The sequence below is a fragment of the Lutjanus erythropterus genome, chromosome 12, assembly GCF_056507025.1.
Source record: "Lutjanus erythropterus isolate fLutEry1 chromosome 12, fLutEry1.hap2, whole genome shotgun sequence".
Taxonomy (NCBI): domain Eukaryota; kingdom Metazoa; phylum Chordata; class Actinopteri; order Lutjaniformes; family Lutjanidae; genus Lutjanus; species Lutjanus erythropterus.
Window position 1 is genome coordinate 25195708 of NC_139328.1, and position 21526 is coordinate 25217233.

The window sequence follows — 21526 nt, forward strand, 5'->3', positions numbered from 1 at the left end:
AAATTCAGGCAACAGAATCGGATCAGAACTGAAAAAAAGTGAATCATGTGCCTGCACCTCTCATCTCATCCCTTCTTCAGATTGGAGAAGAACATCTGTGACAACATTTTTACATTTTTAGAAAATATACAATTTCTCACAATGTAGTCCTTTTGTGCATTTTATTTTGAACATTTCTGTATTTTATTTTGAAATTCTTCTTTTTTATATATACATGTATGGGTCTCTCACACTCTAGTATTACATAAATGGGCGAAGCTTGTGTGATATTTCAAGTACTCTGATTTTACCCATGGCACTGTGAAGCATGCAAGAGAAGCCATTAGCTTAGTGTGAGGAAAACTGTTAGCTATTGGCACTAAAGGCTAAACATTAGCAAGGAATCTCTTCCCAAAAACAGTCTTCAAATCTGCTCTTTATGAGACGCAAACACTGCCACATGCTGGTAAACCGCTACGAATGTAGGCTGCACCAACATCAAGTGTAAAGAGGAGCTATAATTCTATTCTCAAACTTCTCAGTAGTTGCCGATGAAACAGGGAGAGCTGACAGGTGAATTTCTGGATATCTGAATCTGTCCACACCCTGGCAGTGTTGGTGCCATGCTCAATCATTTCAGCTTAACGCCCCAAGTACAAGAGTTCCCCCCGTTATTTTGGCTCAGTCCATATTTAGATGCCATGCTGAAAGCTCCTGGTGCCGCCGGTGGTAAATGAGCTTGCATTGCAGCACTGCACTAATATTGGTACAGGATACTGGAACAAACACAAGCTAAAATGAGGTGCTGCAATCTTGTGAATGTCAACTGTTGCATGCCAACAAGCTTAGTGTATTTTCTCCATATGAAGAAATCTCTTATAGTTTACAAATTCATATTTTCACAGCATATCCTGCATTCATATGGTGTCAGAAAAATTATTTCCTGTTTTCAAGTCATGTGAATGCAACCTTAAGTCAGAACAACAACTTCAAAAGTCAAAGAGAATTTTGTTACAGCCATTTCTAGACTATCAATTAATTATTGACTAATACTTTTTAATCAGTTAAATTCTTAACAGTGATTAATTGATTACTGACTATCATTAACACCCATAGTTGTAACCGGTAGTTTGTGTCCGTGTAAAGTGACCTAAATTAGTTATCAAAGTTACTTTATTGGCATTAAACCTGATAACAAATCAGGTAAAGCGATATTTTAAAGGCTAAGGGAATGTACTGGTGCAGCATCCATGTTGTTTCCACATTACGATTTAAAAGCTCATAAACACACTGAAGTTGGAAGTGGGACTTTCCAACTCAGGAAACAGGACCATCCAAGGGGCACATGAATGCAGCATTATGCCCCAACATAAGCCCAAGATATAAACTCACTCACAACAATCATTTTTCTTACAGTGTAGAATTTATATGGCTTATAATTAACCTGAAAAGATTCTTCAACATTCACAGTCTTCATCACCCCTCATTTATCACGAGTGATTTTTTAACCTCAATTGCCTAAATGGATCTTGATCTACCTTATATCAACTGATTTAAGAGAAACAAAATGTTTCAGCACATTCTTCCAAACTAAAAGTCTAACTGATAATAAGAAATGTTAATGTCACATGGCTCCATTTCTCCTTGTCCATGTAAGGTGTTTTGGAGCTCAGAGGTGTTGTGGGTTCTCTAGCCGCTGAGCCCTGACCGCTGCAGAGACAGTGGGAGGGGGGTGGGGGGGGGGGGTGGTAGAAGACACCTCACACTGCTACCACAGAAGGAGATGACAGCTTGTGACCATAACCTCACCGCTAACCTGTGTGTTTACGGGCAGCATGGAGAAGTTGCTTTTGTGCAAACAGGATCCACAACAAAAAAAAACAAACGCACAAGGACACACAAGGCACGAGTGTAAATGCACTTGCATGCATCACTGTGAGTGAATGCATTATATACATACAGACGCACACAAATGAGTAATGGTGACTCAGGGATTGTGTGGGTGACAATTACTCAAGGTGAAACGCTGAGACGTCTTAAATGTGTGTGAGTAATCACTCCACAAAGCACCGTGAATAACATCCAGGGGTAACACTGTAATTATGGGTCCCAGAATTTTCTAAATATTTCCTAGAATCTGATATGTGACTGTCTCCATATCACTAAAATTTCAGTCCTTTCCGGGAACGTTTCTAAGAAATTACTGTGTTCTAATGACACACTATTGATTAATCCCAACACTGCAAGTCACCATCTTCTACTCATGCAACTGGTCTATTTTCTGCACAGTGTACTGGTGAGCATCATTTGATACAGAATTACCACTCAGTAGTAGGGATGCATTATAAATATAAGGAGCTGATAATGGGACATTTATATGATTTATTATTCTGATAGTTAAATTATAGCAGAAATATCAGCTATAATAATATCCAGTTTGACAGATTATGCTGAAGAATTGAATTTGATTTTTCAGGAAACAGACCAGAGTCAGACCTGACGTTTTTGTTCATCATCATCTTTGCTCACTACATCTTAGCCTGTCTTACCCTCTCAGGTGTGCATAAACTACAGGTTAAACAAACGTCTTTTAAAAATCTGAAAATGTGAAATTATCACCTTATCTGTATCGACCGAGAGAAGCAGGCAATTCTCATTTACACCGGCTGAAACAAATCCATATTGTGCAGACTCTGTAAAACTCCCTGGTGAAGCTGGAAGCTCAAATCGCTTTCAGGGTGAAGCCTACGATAAAATTCATGTGTATTAGGAATGACCAAACTTTCCAGATGATCTATGTGCAGTGTCTTACTAGGCAGGCCCTGAAGACACATGCTGATTTGGATCAAGATCAGGTTCTTCACCGACTTCAAACTACATACCTCTGGCAGAAGATATAAAGCAAAGGCAAATGATATGATATATGTACATTAATTTTCCAGATTAAAAGAGAATAAAAGAGGGCTGTACACATACTCACAGAATTTCAGTTACACCCAGCAAGTACTTCATTTTTTGCAACACTGGTCCTGAAAATATGTGCTCTCTAGGTAATGCTGAGTAAGACATCTGTGATCCCCTCACTCTTAATCTGCTGCATGATGTCAAAACAAAAAATAAGAAAGAGTTCATAAATGCTGGCTTCATCAAAGCCCCTCTAAATGCAGAGGAGATGCCCCAGAATGTATTATGAGGGGAGGCGCTCAGTAGCGAGATCTTAAAAAGAATTATATCTAAATGTATTCTCAGTCAAAGCAATTTCTCTTGTGCGAAGGTGAGACTTTCAAAAGACAGTGTTTTGACTGCGGAAAAGTAAATCAATCATGTGGTTTGTTGTGTTCTTTATCAATAGTTTGGTAAAAGAAGAGAAATTGAAGATCAAACATTTTTATTTACATGTATTTTTCCAATCATTGGATTTTTTAAGATTACGTTTTTTATGCTTTCAGAGAAATTCCTCTGGAAATCAACAAATGCTAATGGACTCTACTTATATATCTACTTACTATCATTTCTCGTATGCACAGTATGTGTGAATGCTTTAATGTTCTATTGCTGTCATCATAGCAACCAACACCAACAAGGGACACGGTCACACACACCCTTTTTACCCATGAGCCACCGAGTCTCATGTGTGGCTCCCTTGAGGCCCTGCACTCGTCAGCTGGGTGAGTAGTGCCACTGTTAGCGAAGCACAGGAGGTGGGCTGTTCGAACACGACCAGTCACAGCAGCCGACACACACCACAGCAGTTCAAAGAGTTTTTAAACATTTTTTTTTTTTATATTTCTTCACGTGTTAAAACACGTTACATGTTATTTTAAGTGTTAAGTGAATTTTGCCCCAAACAAAAAAGCTTAAAAATGATTTAAGGCCTGTTTGGACAGAACATGTTCACCTCAAAGTTGATTGTGAAGCAATTAGATGTCATTAATGTAATATATGACGCCAATTAGATATAATCAAGCTGATGAAAGAAGCAGCACATTGTTTCATGTTGCTGATTTGACAAAAAAAAATTAATAAAAATAATAACCCAAATGTTTCTTTAGTGCCCTCCAGGAAGAATACCATTGTTAATCAGACAGTTGCACGCTGAAGAATGTGAATGGCAGCGCTTTGGAGTGATGATATGAACAAATATGAATGTATAATAAATCATATTTTGTCATATCCTTTAGAGAGAACACAAATCTGGTGCTTCTTTGCATCTGTGTGTGTGTGTGTGTGAGTGCATTTTATATCTTCTCATAGTCTGTTTTCCCCCTGAACACAAACATCACTTGACCACAACCCTGGCTCGTCTCCACCGGCTCCCTGTTCATTTTAAAATTGATTTTAAGATTTTACTGATCACTTTTACAGCCTGTCAGGATCCTCTGGTGGGGCCCTTCTGTTTGCTCCAAAGTTGAGGTACAGATCTAAAGGTGACCGTGCTTTTGTCATCAGGGCTCCTCAGCTTTGGAACAACATGCCTGAGGAGACGCAGAATCACGTCTTAAGACTATTTTTTTAATAGATTTTCACGTCAAATTTTCTTTTTATTGCTTTGATTTTTTTAATTGCTTTTATTCTGTATATGTCATTCATTTGATTCTTTTTAATTTCATTTTTGTATTACACATAATTTACACAAAATTTATATTGAAATTTTTCATTTTTGTGCATTTTTGTCTTCTTGTTTTGTTTAACTTTACCTTCATTTTATTTTGCTTTTATTTGTCATATTGCCATCTGACTATCCTGGCTGTGCTGTGTCTGACAAAGTACTTTGTAACCTGTTAAAGGTGCTCAATAAATGTTGTTATTCTTATGATTATTATTACATAAATACACTCCATGCATGTGTCCTGTGCTAGCGCTGTAACAGCTTTTCTGTTTCATATATTTGCTAATTGAAAATCTTTGGGTTTTGGTTGGACAAAATATTTAAAGACACCACCTCAGGCTCTGGGAAATTGCAATGGGTATTTTTCACTGTTTTTTACAATTTTATAGACTAGTGGAACTGAAAATAAGCATTAGTTGCAGCCCTAATTGAGACACAGCACATGTACGTACAGTACATACACACACATGCATGAACATGCAGCATATCTAGTGTCTATCAGTCTTAGCCTGTCCCATCCCATCCTCTATCTGCCTCTCAGAGACAAGTTTCTGTGTCACCCCGGCTGAGTCTGGTATAAAGTTGTCATCTTGTTCTCATTAGGAGGCTGGCGCGAGGGAAGAAGAAAGGGGAGGCGGAGAGGAGGAGGAGAGGAGGAGGGCTAGCCTGGAATAAATGAGGTCATCACTAACGCTCGCTTAGGATTCAGGAAGATCTTTGGGTAGGAGGAGGGGGTCGACCGGGTGTGGTTTGGCGAAAGAAAGATGTCCCTTTAATGTATCACAGTGAAAGATAAGAACGGAAATTAGTCAGTTTATGAGCAAGACTAGTACACATCATATTCTGCAGCATTCACTTTAAAGTTGGCTGGAATGTTTTCAAGATTTTTCCTGGTTTAAAAAAAAAAAAAAAACTGGACCTGAGGTGCATGCAGGAAATGATGCATTTTATGTTTACGACAGCAGCAACAGCAGTTTGAGAAGCAGGGTGGGAAAATGACAAGATTGCCAACACTTCATTCATTTGGCTGATGTGACTTTTTTCGTTTTAACCACCACACGCGTTTTGGCTGACCTCTCATCCATCTCAACCATGTTGTTGTTGGAGGAGTTCCACACAGGCGCCAGTCCAGGCCAATATCGTTCTCACAGCAGCACTATCTATGGCATCTATCTCCCTAGATGGTTTTAAAAAGAGGATACAGCTCCGTTTCCTTCTATAGTTTACTTCATTTCACCAGGTGTAAACTTTGATATTCAGGCTCAGGTGGCACCAAGAAACCTGGAAATACCACTCTGTTAAATACTGTGTGGTTCATAATCTAGACCAAAAAGGAAATGACAACCGCGAAACACAAGGAACTATGGGTATAAGGATGTTTATGTTGACTTTTGATAGCCATCAGATCATCATGCTTGGGTCTGGAAATGGAGCTAGAGTCCTGTCTTCACACATGAACAAGAAATTAGTCAAAATAAATCAGTTTTGCTTAATGTCCCTCACAAAAATACTAATTTTTCCCCAAAAGTCAGTTTAAAATAGGAGAAAAATCTCCACAGTCAGCAAGTATAATAACAGGTCTCAGTGGAATTCAGTTTCTCAGCATCTCTGTATGTCGACGTGTGCACTCAGGAAATCAATATCAACTACAGACACAACAAACAGGCCAAATATAGAGACATGAGATCGATACATGTAAACACTTAAGGGTTTTTATGGGTGTCAGCTAAAACAGGCTCAATATTGTGAGTGAGGACGAGGAGAAAGCTGTCAGGAGGAGTGATGGTGTGCTGCTGTGACAGACTGGCAGCTTGTCTGATTCCCAGAGGAGGGGGCACATGGGGTGTTAGCCCAGTTAATTACAATATTACAGAATGTATCCTGTCCTGAACATGCCCTAAACCAAAAAAAAAGGAGTCATATTTTTTACAAGTCTTCCCACATCCCATTTTTTTACTTTACTCATTCAGAACATTTATATAAAACTCTGCTCTGAAGAAGCCAAAGTGCAAATCAATTCACTTGAAGCTATCATTTATTTCAACTTCCATTAAGCAGCTAAACACTTTAAACATTAGTGCGATAGAACAATGTGCAATAAATACACAAGCACTTCAGCTGAGCACAAATAAATACATGAGCCTTCTGGAACGTTTGCATTTTAATACTTTTAAAAGTTTTCTTCTTAAGCTGTTATGTGGTTAATATCAAATTTATGTCAAATGTCTCTTTATGTTCTATGATGCTCCGTCTAGCATTGTGTTGAACGCTTATGTCCGTCTCTGTGAAGCAACAGCTGTTACACTGTACCCAAGACAAATTTCCCCTCACAGTAAAGCGCATTCACAATAAAGTATATTCATAATAAAGTCTATTCTATGCATTCATTCTTGCAAAGACATCTTTCTTCTCTTTGGCTTAGGACAGGCTGTTTTGAGTACTTTTCCAGTTCTACTGGAATAAGACTGCAAGTGAAAAGGTCCAGTCCAAATGTTGACAGAATGGCATTTTGGCCTCAGGATCACATTTCATGAAAACTGTGATAAAACCAGACCGCCAGATTCAGGTTAGGTGCGCTTAAAAATATATATGATATATGATATATGAGCCTTTATTTCAGGCGTTTGGAGTTGACTTTTCATTTCGGTTTTTAGACAGATTACATTAAGAAATGATGCTTGTTCAGTAGGTTTTTTATTACAGTGTAGTCATGAGCTGTCTTCAACTCAATTAACATTATCTTAAATTCACCTGTCTCTCCTCTGCTATGCTCCATGTTTGCAGAAAAATAAATAAATAAATAAAATATTTTGCGTCTTTTGTTGGGGAACGGTGAACTCTCTTCTCTTATCCTGTCCATGCTGGGAGAGACTCCAGCCCCCCACCACACTTCTTTACAGGACAGACCGTTAGACGAATGCAAAAGATTATTTTACAGCACAAGTCTGCAGCCAACTGTTGAGAAGAATTTCCATCATCTGTTACAAACTGCATGAAAACTCAATTTAACGCTCACTGTAGAGTGAAGGGATTATTACAGAGCCTCATTATAGTTCTTGTACTGAGAACCAAAAGCCCGCATCAAATGTCTGTCAATATTTGTTCTAATGTTGACTTAGTGTTTGACTCAGACAGTTTTGGATTAAAATCATCATCAAAATCTTTAGAAAAACTGAATTTTTTTCAGGCCAAGTTTCTGTATGACTGCTTGTGTTTAGACAACATTTAGATTTGACAACTTTTGCTTCTTTTGTTAACTGAAAAGGTTTGTAGAAAAATAAATGCTGTGTGCATGTTTTGGTTTGCTTTACAAATATATTTGCTATTGTTACTCCCACACTTGGGCAGATTTCCACATTCTTCTTTCTTTTCCAGCATAAACACCATAATATCTTTTAAAACAATTCACCACTCAAATCATCTTATGTACAAAGAAAGCCTCAATGCAAGTCACTCTTTCATTAAATACTGCTATGTTATTCAGTAGCAGAGTTTCATTTTAAATGACAAATGAGACGGAAGCATCAAACCACAGGGTAAGAAACACACACACAAATATGTGACTGGTAGCCTGTCTGTCTGTTGATATTTTGTGACACGACAGACAGAAGACTGAAGGAGTCGTTCTAAGAAACTCCTCTGGGTTTATTTAACCTCATGGCCCCTCCTGCCTGCCTGCCTGCCTGCCTGTCTGTCTACTTGTCTCCTACACTCAGAGACGCATCTATATTGAGCTCAGACTAGGATATCGTCTGGATCAAGAATGAACAGACACACAAACAAGAAAACTCAATTCTAGAAATGCACAGTTCAGTCTAAGAACTATTCTCTGCCCAACAACAACACACGTACAAAAAAAAACAGCTGTTATGGTAAAATAACTGGTTATGAAACGTGTGTAACATTTTCAAAATATGCAAAAAAGAAAAGCATGCATTAAAAATGTAACTGTGAACAAATATCAGAATATGATCAGCTATAATAAAAATACACATAAAGCTAAAAATTCAGTGTGTCTGTCAAACATCCAGGCACCATACTGACCGGGGTCAGACTTGTCAGGGATGCAGAAGCGGTGGGCGCAGCTGTGCGGCACACCCTGATGACACACACACACACACAGACACACACACACACACAGGAATGTGGCAATGGCACAGCCCAGGTGCCATCATTCAGGGTCCTGACATCGCAGCAGGAGTGTATGTAGGGACAAGCCTGTCACTGGACACCTGGGGTATGTCAGAGTGAGGGCAGTGTGTGTGTGTGTGTGTGTGTGTGTGTGTGTGTGTGTGTGTGTGTGTGTGTGTGTGTGTGTGTGTGTGTCAGAGCTAATAGAATGTATGACAGAAGATGACAAAATTGTGTGTGCCTCTCTGTATGTGTGCATGAATGTGCATAATGTGAAAAGTATCTATGTGTGTGCTCCGTCAAATGCAGCGTGTGTACGTGTGTGTGTGTGTGTGTGTGTGTGTGTGTGTGTGTGTGTGTGTGTGTGTGTGTGTGTGTGTGTGTAACTGACCCCAAAAGTGTGTGCCTGTTTGCTAGTGCCAACCTTGGCCGCACTACCCTTGGACTGGACACCACAGGATAAAGGTCGGTTTTTAAAGGATGATAAATACATGTTTAACTACAGACCCTGAAATAACAAACTACTTACATACATTCACTGTATCTGCAGGTGTTTATCGATCGATAATATATATAATATACACCACACACTGATTTAGGAAAGTGGTTAAATAGCTGACCAGAACTATGTTCAAGGTGTCAATTAACACAATTATAACGGACACCTGTCGGCCAATCAGAGACGTGGCATTTTCCATTACGTCAGCATGATGACCATCCTCTGAATTTACATAAACCCAGCTGCCAGAAAGTGGATTCCCACTAGCGGCTGAGGTAAATGAAGGTTCTAGATAAGTTTTTGTATGAAAGGCAGCTCACTCAGTATGAGAGGCGGAAAAAAAAGGAAGAAAAGGAAGGAAGGGTGATGAACGGATGGAAAGATGGCATCTGGAAAAACATTTGGTAAGTCCGAGGGCAAGCCGCCACTTTTCCTGGCATGGGATGACACACACACAAAAAAGAGATACACACACTCAACTCCATTTTAACAGACGCAGAAACGCACACACATTTAGCAAAAATGTACAGTATATCCTTGGAGACAAGCGCTACATGCGGCCTGCGTGTTTCATTCCAGTGTAAGCTAATAAAAGTGTCCTTGTGTGATGGGCCAGCCATTCCTTCCAGTCTTTAAAAAGCTCCTGTGGAATGGCAGAGATGAGTCACAGCTGCCAGGAGACCACCAGTCATGTTTAGTGGGACACATGGAGTCACTCACACTCTCATACATGCTTCAGCTTTCCCTCTTTTCTCAGGCCAAGTCTACAGTGATGTGGATTAATGTGAAATAAAACACTTATTCTGTCTGTTTTACACTTCTATCTACATTAATCCGGAGTGTTTTCCACCCATAAAAACCATGATCCCTTGTCATTACTGGTGCAGTATTTTAGTCTTAGCTTTGACAAAGTATGTGAGGCCATAACTGCAGGGTTTCAGGAGATTTTCAAGAATTCTGGTGATATTTACAGATGATTTACTAATTTCAGGACTGCAAATATAATCTTTCAGTTGTGTATAATAACACTGTACCAGCTGTGTCATGTCTACATTATCAGATTTACTTTATGTACTCATAAATAAGAACACAAAGGACTGACAGTTTGAGTACATACCATGGTACCAACTAGCTGCAACTAACATTTATTTTCTGTGTCGACTACTTTTTTGATTAATTAATTAGTTGTTTGGTCCATAAAATGTCAGAAAATGGTAAAAATGTCGATAAGTGTTTTCCAAAGCCCAGGATGGCATTCTCGACCTAAAAATATTGTTTACTGTCACAAAAGACTAAAAATATCAGAAAATATTCACATTTAAAAAACTAAAATCAGAGAATTTTGACTTTGCTTTCTGAAAGTCACTCCAATTAATCAGCTATCAAAATAGTTGGCGATTAATTTCATTATCGATTAATTGTTGTAGCTCTAATACCAACACAGCATTAATGAAACATTAAACACACACAAGCACATACATGTAAAGCTGCAAAACTAAGTCAACTAATCGATAAGCTAGTCAACTGACACAAAAATAATCACCAAACTATTTTGCTAATCAATTAATTGTTTAAGTAATTAATTTTTTCATGCAAAAATGACAAGAAATGCAGCAAATTATGAGATTTTCTGCTTTCCTCCATATTAAATCATATTAAATGGAATATGTTTTTGGGTTTTTGACTGACAAACAAGACATTAAAAACACCACCTTGCATTTTTAAGAAACTGGGAACATTTTGCACAACTTTCTAACATTTCAGACCAAAAGATGTAATGATCAATAATGACAACAATCGATAGTTACAGCTGTGCGTACAAGCTGTGACAGAGAGACTACAGCAGGTCAAACAGCTGTCAAATAGAGCAATTCTGATTTTCTGTCCCTCTGTCTCCCTCCTTCTTCTCAACACACACATGCACACAAACAGACATAAAAACACACTAACTGATGGGGTTTTAACCCAATCATACTGATTCAGTTGATGCTGCTGGACACAATAAAAGAAAAGCCTGGCCTTATTTAATTTTCCCAGAACAGCAGCTGTGTTTAGCATCACCAAACAACACAGACGTCCCTCAGAGGTCAGAGGTCAGGAAAGAAACGCACTTCTGGACAGACATCCAAAGACATTAATCCACGACACCCGCCACCCTACAGAAGCCGGAGTCATTTTCACACACTTGTGCTCGCAGCCTGTCCACACGCTCACACACACTCCCAGACGGCCACACAGCTGTGCTCGCAGCAGATACAACAGTGAACTCAGACACACACACATTTTTGCGCACACATACACACTGAGCAGGGATGTGGGCCAGCAGAGGCCATGAACTGCGGCTCACAGTTCCTCTTTCCACTGTGTGCTCTTCTACTCTACCAGACTGCAAACACTCTCCTGAGTTACACAGCAGGATTTAAAGAGGAGTCAGTTTGCTGTCCATCAGTCAGCTTCGCCGCCACAGTTTCCTCTCTGCAGCTGATTGAAGCAGCACCAACGACCCTCTTTCTTTAAAAAGTGTCTCTCTGGACTTCAGTCAGTGACACATTGAGACCTGGTCCAGTTAGTTGTCCCAGTGCGCCTTGTGCTGTTGGCTTTGGTTTGATGTTATCAGTGGTCATTCAGCCAAATGAGCATTCTGCATCAACGGTGATTTCCCAAGTGCAAAACAACAGTATACAGACTGCTGACTGCAACTTCTTTGACAGTTTTAGAAGACGACGATACTGAGATGACAAAGTCTCTGATAAGTCCACTTTTGATGGCACTCAGCCAAGATCACTTTAGGTGGGCTTGCAGAAACAAGAATTAATTTTAAACCCAATGAAATCATGGTTTATCTTTTCATTATGTTGCACTAAACGTTTAAGCAGGTTTGAATTAAGAAAGATTCGGTTTAAACCTCTGTTTAAACCTCACTTAAATTCTGTTGTGATCCTTATTTACTTTAAACTTGCACTTTAAGAGGTTTAACTTTAAAATAGTTGCCTATTTCAGATGGATTGAGTACAATAATCAAGTTGCACCATTAATTCTGCAAACAAGAAGAAATGAGTGCTTCTCTGCTGAGCCGTCATGAGTAGGATAATGCTAACTAACTTTTTAGGTAGCTAGCAAATATTACTTTTTTTGTTTTGTTTTGGGTAAGAAAGCAACTCCACAGTGATTAAACTCTATTTAATTTCTGATTCAATCAAAACTTTGTTGGTGCAATCCCGTCATGTCTCTATCTGCCAAGACTCTGGGATACAACTGTTAATACTTTTATTTTTAGAAAAATAAACAGACCACCAGAGAATCCGCTACATTTTTCCTCCAGTGACAGACACACACCGGCTCTGTGCCGCATTCCTTTCAGGCTGTGTCTGGCAGAGCACCAGCAAGCTGTGCATTACCTGAATAACTGCTGGATACATGACAGATAACGTAACACGACTCCAAACCAAATCATCGCCACAGATTCTGCCTCAGAGTACTTTTCAATTCCACAATAACTTCACAATGTGCCAAGATAATCAGATAAGGACGAGATTTTAATCACTGAACAAAAAGCAAAGCAGCTGATACAAGGTCAACATCAGGCTGAACCACTGTGGTGTTTGTGATTTCACCAGGCAGAGGGTGGCATGGAGGAAACAGCGCAGCACAAGTTGGACCAAAAATGTTTGGTCTTTTTTGTTCTGAATACTGAAATAATGCAACTGAAGAACACCTGCACGCCATCTCACTTAGTGCTGATTTAGATATCTTAACGCAGGTTACATTTTTTATCTAATAACTCAGATATCTATTTGTATTTCCTCACATGATTTCAACTACACATTGACCTCATTTTTGTGATTCTCTGATTGGTCGAATAAGTTCAATAAGACCAAAACTATCTTACTAAATCAATATGAAATTTGATGAGAGATATAGTGCTTGTATGACTTGTAAGTTCCCAGAGTACTTTACTTGGATGTTTGAGCTACACTGTGCAGAATGATGCATCTACAGAGATTGATACCAGAATGCTGTTTTCATATTCATCTTTAGTTTGCAGGCCAAGTGTGTTCAAGCAAGATTTCGTGCGATTTAGGACATGTGGTCAAACAGGAAACATGTGATGTGGATACTTGAAACCTCCAGCACACAGACAGACAGACTTTTTAATAAAAGAAATCTTCTGTCCAGTAGTTAAACTTTTGAAATATTTGCATTTTGAGGGACAAAAGTGGGTATTATTTGAAGATTTATGAACTAGATAATTGATATTTGTGACCCACAGATATTTCATATCTGTGGGTTTTTTTGTTTTTTGTTTTTTTTGTTAGTATCAAGTCAAATTTTAATTCTATAGGCTAATATCACAGATCACAATTTGCCTCAGTAGGATTTACAATCTGTACAGTGTACGACACTCTCTGTCCTTCAGATCTTGAAAAATGTATGGAAATTGAAACTGTGCATACACAGATCCCCAAAGGGTTTGGTGTCAAAGCCGTGAGAGCCGTGTGAGTGAGGCTGAAGGGTTGTCATGTATGAAATGTACACATTCTCTGCTGTGGAAAAAGCCTGTAGGGACGCAGCAGAGAAGGTAACAGAAAGAGTGAGAGGGACGTGAAGAGATAACATGATGACAGCTCGTCAAGAGCGACACACAAGCTCATTAACACACATGCAGATGCACACTCCCACCTGGAGGCCTACAAACATGAAGCTGACATAGATGCATGAGAGCGTGCTCGTCACCACAGCGTTAAAAATTCCCTTAAACTCAACACAGTGTCTCAGAAGGCAGAGGAGAAAAATTTCTCATGCACTTGAACTAGAAATTCATACTTAAAATCAAGTTTTGCTTGAGTTATACTTAGTAGTACGGCCTTGAAGGTCTTGCCAAAACCTTACTGTACAATTTCAGAAACTTTTGTGCCCTGTGAAAAAACTTTCACCAAACCAGCTCGCAGCCAATTATCGTCTGATGACATTTTCTGTCATCAGACAAACACTCTCAAATTAACTGCATAATACTGGTACTGTATAATTACTGGAAATAAATGAGTGTGGTTGAAAAGACTGGAGTAACATTCCAGTGCTACTCTTTCACAAAGAACCAGGCAGAGGATCTGACTCCCTCCATAATACTTTTCTCTTTTGATTTACAAAAGGAAATGAGTGCCATAAAAGTTACTTTTCCTGACGGTCTTTTTCTGCCAACCTTATGGTTACTTGACCTTTATCCAAGCCAAATTCAAGCACTTTTCAAGCATTTTCAAGGTACATTTCCAAGGTTTTCCACCACCTTACAGCTATGGTAAATTGCATTTTTAAATACAAATTATTATTTCACTTATTTATCACAATCAAATCAGATGTTATTATGCTATACACAACGCAAATAAAGTTTCCTGATAGCATACTATGGAAGGGCGACAAATTAAAGGAAAGAGACAAAAAAAAATTGAGATTTACATACCAACTTATTTTATTTCATTATAAAATTAAAATGAACTATAAAACTATAAGCGAACTATTCAGTCAGACAGCAATTTATTGTTATTTCAAGTACTTTTGAGCACTTGATCCAAAATCCAAGCACTTTTCAAACCTTGAAAACAATTCATTAGATTTAAAGTGTTTTCAAGGATTTTCAGTGCCTGTAAGAACCCTGATATCTTCATGAAATCCTACACATATTTTGACACCTTTCAGTCTTGTGGGAATGTACTGAAACATTGAACCACAGTAGAAGAATGCGACCCTGTGACCTCCTGGCTGTCAGTCAGGATGAGCTTTACTTTCTCAAACAGCACCAGAGGCGATGGATGAACCAGGCCGTAAGGAAGTAAGATTGTCAGATGTTTGACACTGACAAGTTCAAGGCCTGGAATCAGATCAGCCTCACGTTTAATGCACCTTGTTTGTTAAGGTTGTTTAACTGTTATCATTTTTGCAATCTACACAGCGATTTGTAAAATTAAAATTAAAGCTGTACATTTAATTTCAAAATTATAAATGAGAGATAAATTTTGGATTTTAGATATCAGAGTTAATGATCTCTTCATCTTATCCTGAAATGCAAAGCTGATTGCAAAGTCTGTCCAATATGAGCCCCATAAATTAGTTATTGAACATCTTTCTGTCATTTAATAGTGATGACTGAGATGTCAGCGTGATGATGGTTTACAAGTCAATGAATTGGTGGTGCTATAAAAAGCCACAGCCGTACATAGTGACAGCTGCTCTGGTGCTGTCAAAAAAACCTCGCTGATATGACACAATCAGTTCAACTGCACTTCTTTGCTGTTCTTCTCACTGACAGGTCTAACGAGTGGTGGAGCAGGGATGAGTATCAATATGCAAACAAATGATTCAGGGCACTTCTTCATACGTATAAGCCCAACTACAGGAGTGAAAATGAGGGTCGTACATTATGCATCCAGTTCAATAGGCTTCAGTCGGCTTTAGTAAGTGTTGAGCATCTCTAAAGCAAAGCACATTGACCGAGACCTATTTGTGTTAGAGAGTAGATCTGCATGGCTAACGTACACATATAAAGGGTATAAATGGTAAACTGTGCTATTTATTATAGCTGAGAAACTGATAAAGGCTGCTCTGGTGCACAGCTAATTCTGTTATCTGATTGGGCAGCACTTCCCCTGCCTCTAACGGCAACAGGAAATCCAGTTTGAATGCAGCTCTACAGTTAATTTGCACCATGGAATTGACAAATTGTTTTCCAGAACTCACAAATACTGGGTAATAAATGCGCACGTAGTCCCACAATGAGCATAACAAACACGTAAAATGCATCAGAATGCAGTACTCTTGCAAAACATGAAAGCCTCATTTCTGTGACCTAGCATTCACTACTACTACTAATTTCGCAAAGTGCTACTGAAGGACAGATCTCGCCAAAACCATCAACATTAACAAGGAGCCCTGCCCAAGAAGATGGTTGGAAATAACCACTAAGTCTTCTGCTTTGCTTCAGTGTTGGCTTCGTCGTTCATGTTTTGCCACTCACCCTGTCTTTGTCGTCTGCCACGTCGCAGAGTACGTCATCCAGGTCGAGGATGCCGCCGTCACCATGCTCCAACCGGTGGACCTGCAGCCAGTAGCTTGCATCCTAGAAAACAGGAGGAGACGAAACAGACATTGAAAACCATACATAAGGTGAAAATCAAACACACTGACTACGTTCATAGGCAGACATATTTTCCACTGTCATTTCAAATATAATTTCGATATTTTTAAGTAAGCCTTATTTCAAGCATGGTATTTTCCGATTAAGATATGTGGGATATGCTGAAATTATTCAGGTTTTAGGAGCATCTTTGGACAAATCAGTTGGTTTGGCTGTGCCAGAGATGCATGCAAGCAAGAGAACCCAACATTTCTGGTAAGAAGAAGAAACACACCTTCTTGTAACTATCATGAAAGTCTAGGACATCAACAGGTTTTTGGATCTGCTTTAGAATGTTTTGGATAAAAGATAATGTAAGCTGTATTATGTACATCATTAATACATGTAAAAGGGAATATTAGTGGAATATTCATTTTAATTAACCATGTAAACAACTTATGAGACTGTGGTCTTATGATAATGACAATGAAACTTAAATCAGTCTCAATTTTAAGCCACAGCCACTTGATGGAGGATTAAGCAATGACAACAAATATGAATGGAGTGAAAGAGTTGAAACATGTAATCAAAGCTTTCATCACTAGAAATTGTATGACTGAAAAGAAGCTAAGCATGAAGAGCCAAAGGAGTAATGAAACTCACAATGAAAAGATCATGCACAATGTGAGTAATATCAACGAAACCGGGACAAGAAAGACTGTCGGTGTGAGAACTGATTAAAGGGTTGAAGAACGTTCTGACAAGCAGCACTGACAAAGAAAATGATGTACAAATAAAAGCTTAGATTCTATGCAGGTTCTCCTGTAATAACTTCAAACAGCTACTTAAGCATGACAATCATTTTGACATTGTTTGGTCTTCAAGCAGGACACTCACAATCATCACAGCCCTTAGGGGAAACCCAACTATAGCTACTGTATAATTGAGCCCAATTTCTTGTCAAATGTTTTGACATGAAAAAGACACGCAAAGGTCACGCTTGATTAATGGAGAGATAAGGACAGAGGGGGAGAGGATGGGTTTTACTCACTACAGAACACATTAGATAAAAAAAACTTTGCACACTATTGCAAATGGCAATAAAGCCAAGGAGAATGAGTAGAGTGCACGGTAAAGCAAGTGGGTACTGCAAGTGTGTGGGCATTGTCACGTGACAAAGTTATGAGCCAAGACGACGTGACTGTTTGGGTTCAAGACGCACACAGCAGCCCTGGGGGTTACAGCCTCATTACCCACTTGTACAGTTTCAGTTCACTCTAACACGCAGCTCACGGCAAAGGGCACCAGGCACATTATAGAGAGATAATAACACACTTCTGCTGTGTTTAACTTGCAAAATAACACTAGATAAAAGGCTTCCCTGAAAGAAATGGAGACAGAAAAGAAATGATCAAAGGATAAAAAGAGATGAGGCAAGACAAACGGTACAGACACATGTAGAAAGAAAGATGAGATCTGTTAGTAAGGAGCATAAAAAACAGCATTCTTAAGTGGGAAAGCTATGGAGAAAGATTTAAGACTAAAATTACAGGTGGAGCAAAGGTGAGGATATAACAACAAGAGCGGAAAAGAAAGAAGAAGAAAAGGTTCCATCAGTATTTGCTATGAGTTGTTTGCTGTCAGCAACATACACAGACCGTCAGGCTGCTGTGACAGATGTCACGATTTGTGACAGCTTGTGTCACTTTGTGTGACACAGAGACCCTGTGGATTCCAGCTGATGGAGTGCAGTGTGAAAATCTGAATATTCACACAAACACAGGAACAGAAGGAAATATGGGGCCTTTACAGTGGGACAGAGATCTGAGAGGTTTGCAGCTTTACATACTTTTCTTTCATTTGGACCTTTATGGCTGTTATTAATGTGTTTTCCGGTGTTGTGTTGTGGCATCACAACACACATACAACTAGGGTCTGATGCATCATGACCGTGACCAGCGCTTACAGATTAATGATTCTTTTACTTTTTGTCACATGAGAAATCAATTTAATGACAGATTGATTATCAAAACATTTTAATAGTTAAATTCTTTTTTACCACTTGATAAAAATAACAGCTGGTCTCTCCAAATCTGACATTCTGGAAATCAAAGCTGTTGTAAAATTCTTATCTTATACAGAAATGCAGGAAGTAGCCAACATTCACCAGATCTGCATCTGTCAACAAAGCATCGCAAACTAATTACTGCAGGGATTGTGTGTGTGTGTGTGTGTGTGTGTGTGTGTGTGTGTGCGCACACGTGTTTGTTTGTGTGTATAAGAGCTTGTTTTCAAGTTGTTGTGTCTGTCATTTTCTTGTTTCCAAAGTAACCTTTTAAAAACAAAAAAGAGCCAGCATGTCAAACTCAGGTGTTGTGGGAAAGGAAGCGACAAATCAGCCTTTAATCCAGTTCAGCAAAAACACACTTAAAAGCTCAACAAGTTGATTTATGGTACAAATTTATGTTAAGCATGTAAACACTGTTTTCATATAGGTCACCTGCCTCAGGATCTGACCTTTTAGAATAACTGAAGATGCAGGCCAGATGTTGATTTTTCCACTACAAAATATGATAATAATACCAATATCAGTATCTGATACTACCTAAAACACTGGTGTCTGTGAGTATTCAAGTCGATGCATTGATCCAGTACCACCTGATCCTCCAATCTGTTCATCAAGCATCTTCTCCAGGTTATGAATCATGCGTTCATTTAATTTTTTTAATTCTTGATTGACCATCTAATTCTCGTTTGGCTCCATGTTTTTGCTTTGCAGGCTCTTCCCACCTTTCTGTAGTCACCATTGTGTTATACCTGCAGCTTCTACAGCAGATGAGTCATGCAGAGCACGTATTTCTTCTGAGTACTGGCTCAGCCACATAGAAGTTATTTTTCATGCTTTATTATTGAAATAAAAAGTTTTGAACATACTGCTCATAGAACTAGAACCACTTCAGATATAGATTGGTATATTATTAGTACTCATACCGGCCAAGACACAAAGGAATCTGGAAGGAAACAATGCTACTGGAACATCTCTAGTAAGAAATTTTTCAAAAAGTACATTTTTTAAAAGTAAAAATGTGCCCAAACATTATGAAGATAAGATGAAAATAAAAAATATGTATTTGGTATTATAATTAGAACAAATCACATACAGCAACCTTTTTTTGACAATAAAAATAAATAAAAAATCTGACAATAATATATATCTTTTTAATTGTTTTGTATACAGAGTTTTGTAGAAATTGTGATTTTAGCTCAAGTGAAAATCTAACTGTGACAACCTTAGAGCTTTGGGGACCCCCGCTGATTTGTGCCGCCCCTTTAGGTGGGCCTGGACCCTACGCTGAGAACCAGTGACATACAGTATATGTCACATGTGCCCTGAAATATCTGAGATGAGCCTTACACATCATACATACAAACAACAGTAAGACATGGGAATTCCAGTCTGGCAACCTCAGGCTTATTTTAACCCAAGGCTGTCTTAAGTTTAGATTTGAAGAGGTGAAGTTATGATACTGTTTATGTGTCTGTGTGATAGTTGTAATATAAAGTTCATATAGAATGTAACTGTTGTGACCGCGTGGGGCCAGCCATATCAAAGAGTGTGTAAAATGTTTTGTGTGTGTGTGTGTGTGTGTGTGTGTGTGTGTGTGTGTGTGTGTGTGTGTGTGTGTGTGTGTGTTAGTGTGTCAATCTCTAGGGCAAGTTCATCTGGTAAAAATAGCCCACAGCAAATGTCATGGTGCCAAACTTACAACAGGAGACCAAGTCATATAGTAAACAAGATTATAATATGCCAGGGATGGAAACACACACACATACACACAGCTCTGACGTGTGTAACTCCACTTAAAATGAACTTCCACCAACCTTGAAGACTCACGCACTTAACTCAGTTATCTTTAATGTCTCATCTAATATTTAAAAAAAAAAGAAAATTTAACTTCACATCCACTGCCTCACTCATGTGTTCCCTCGAGGTATAATTGAGATTCCCATGATGCTAATCTGGCAGGCCCTTATCTGAAGTATTCCATCAAAACCGGGGACAGATCTGGAGTGAGATCAAAGACCGCATCTCCTGCTGGGTCCCCCCATCAGCCCAACAGACCTGGAGGCAAGCCAAGGCCAACATGCCAACTGTGGGGAAAGCCCAGCACTCCAATACATACAAGCCAAATGTTCCTCCACTCACCGCTCTGCAATGTACCATAAAAACAAAGACGTCCAAGAAGACATCCCTGTCTATAGAAAGTGACACCCATGTTATTAAACAATAATAAATTCTATGCTTGCCCTCACTAAATCTGGGTTGCACAAAATCATGGTTTAAGTTTTAATTATCGTACACCAAACTAATTAAACTAGCCTGAAATTCAGATAGAATAAATTTAAAGTTGTGTAGGGGATTGGGGGGTTAAGCTAACTAACTTTAAAGCAAGCTAGTAAAAAATGCATGCTTTTATCTAGCACCAACACAATGTAATATTTATTTAGCTTTTCAGCTAAATAGAAAAAAAATGTAATGTTTAACTTTTCATCTAGGTAGCAAACAAAGTAATGTTTATTAAGCTTTTTATCTAGCTAGTGAACAAGGGAACATTTTGTTAACTTTTATACAGCTAGTAAAACAATGTCATGTTTATTTAGGTTTTCAGCTGGCAAGCAAACAACAAAGTTATGCTAACAGCACTTGAATTTATGTTTTATTTATTTATTTGTTTGAATTCTTGTAAGCAAGCATATCCACATTGGACTACTAAATGAAGATTAGTTTTTAAGCTCCATTTATTTTTAAACCCAGTTTTATTGATTTTAAACATAGCTTAAAAATAAACTTACATAAACCTGTGTTAGCGCAACCCAGTCAAATGTTACATTGAGGATTTTTATGTCAAAACACATGACATCATTCTTGTCTTCTTGACTTGGAAAAGAAACGACCTTCTTTTACAGAATGAGATTAAAAAATAGCCTGGGTGATACTGGATAATTTTGAGGCTGATGAGTTTAAAAATGGTTGGAAATCAGTCAAGACCTGAAACAAAGACTGAGCACTGATGAAGCAGGATACTTTGCAGCAAGAAGATTAACTTTATTCATTTATCAACTAAGCACAAGCCTCCAAATTCCAGTATCAGTTAAGTTCCAGAATCAAACCAATATACAGAGCAGACTCTTGTGTGAG

At 38.6% G+C, this 21526-nt stretch overlaps 1 protein-coding gene across 9 annotated transcripts in view; it reads right to left on the reverse strand.

Annotated features, from left to right (window-relative positions):
• The window catches only part of LOC146318052 (partitioning defective 3 homolog), a 307847-nt gene that overhangs the window by 247720 nt on the left and 38601 nt on the right, over positions 1-21526 (reverse strand). For all 9 annotated transcript variants that reach the window (XM_084731436.1, XM_084731432.1, XM_084731434.1 and 6 more), the window contains exon 2: positions 16228-16329. In XM_084731436.1, coding sequence (XP_084587562.1) covers positions 16228-16329 — 102 coding nt within the window. The remainder of the gene's footprint in view (positions 1-16227; positions 16330-21526) is intronic.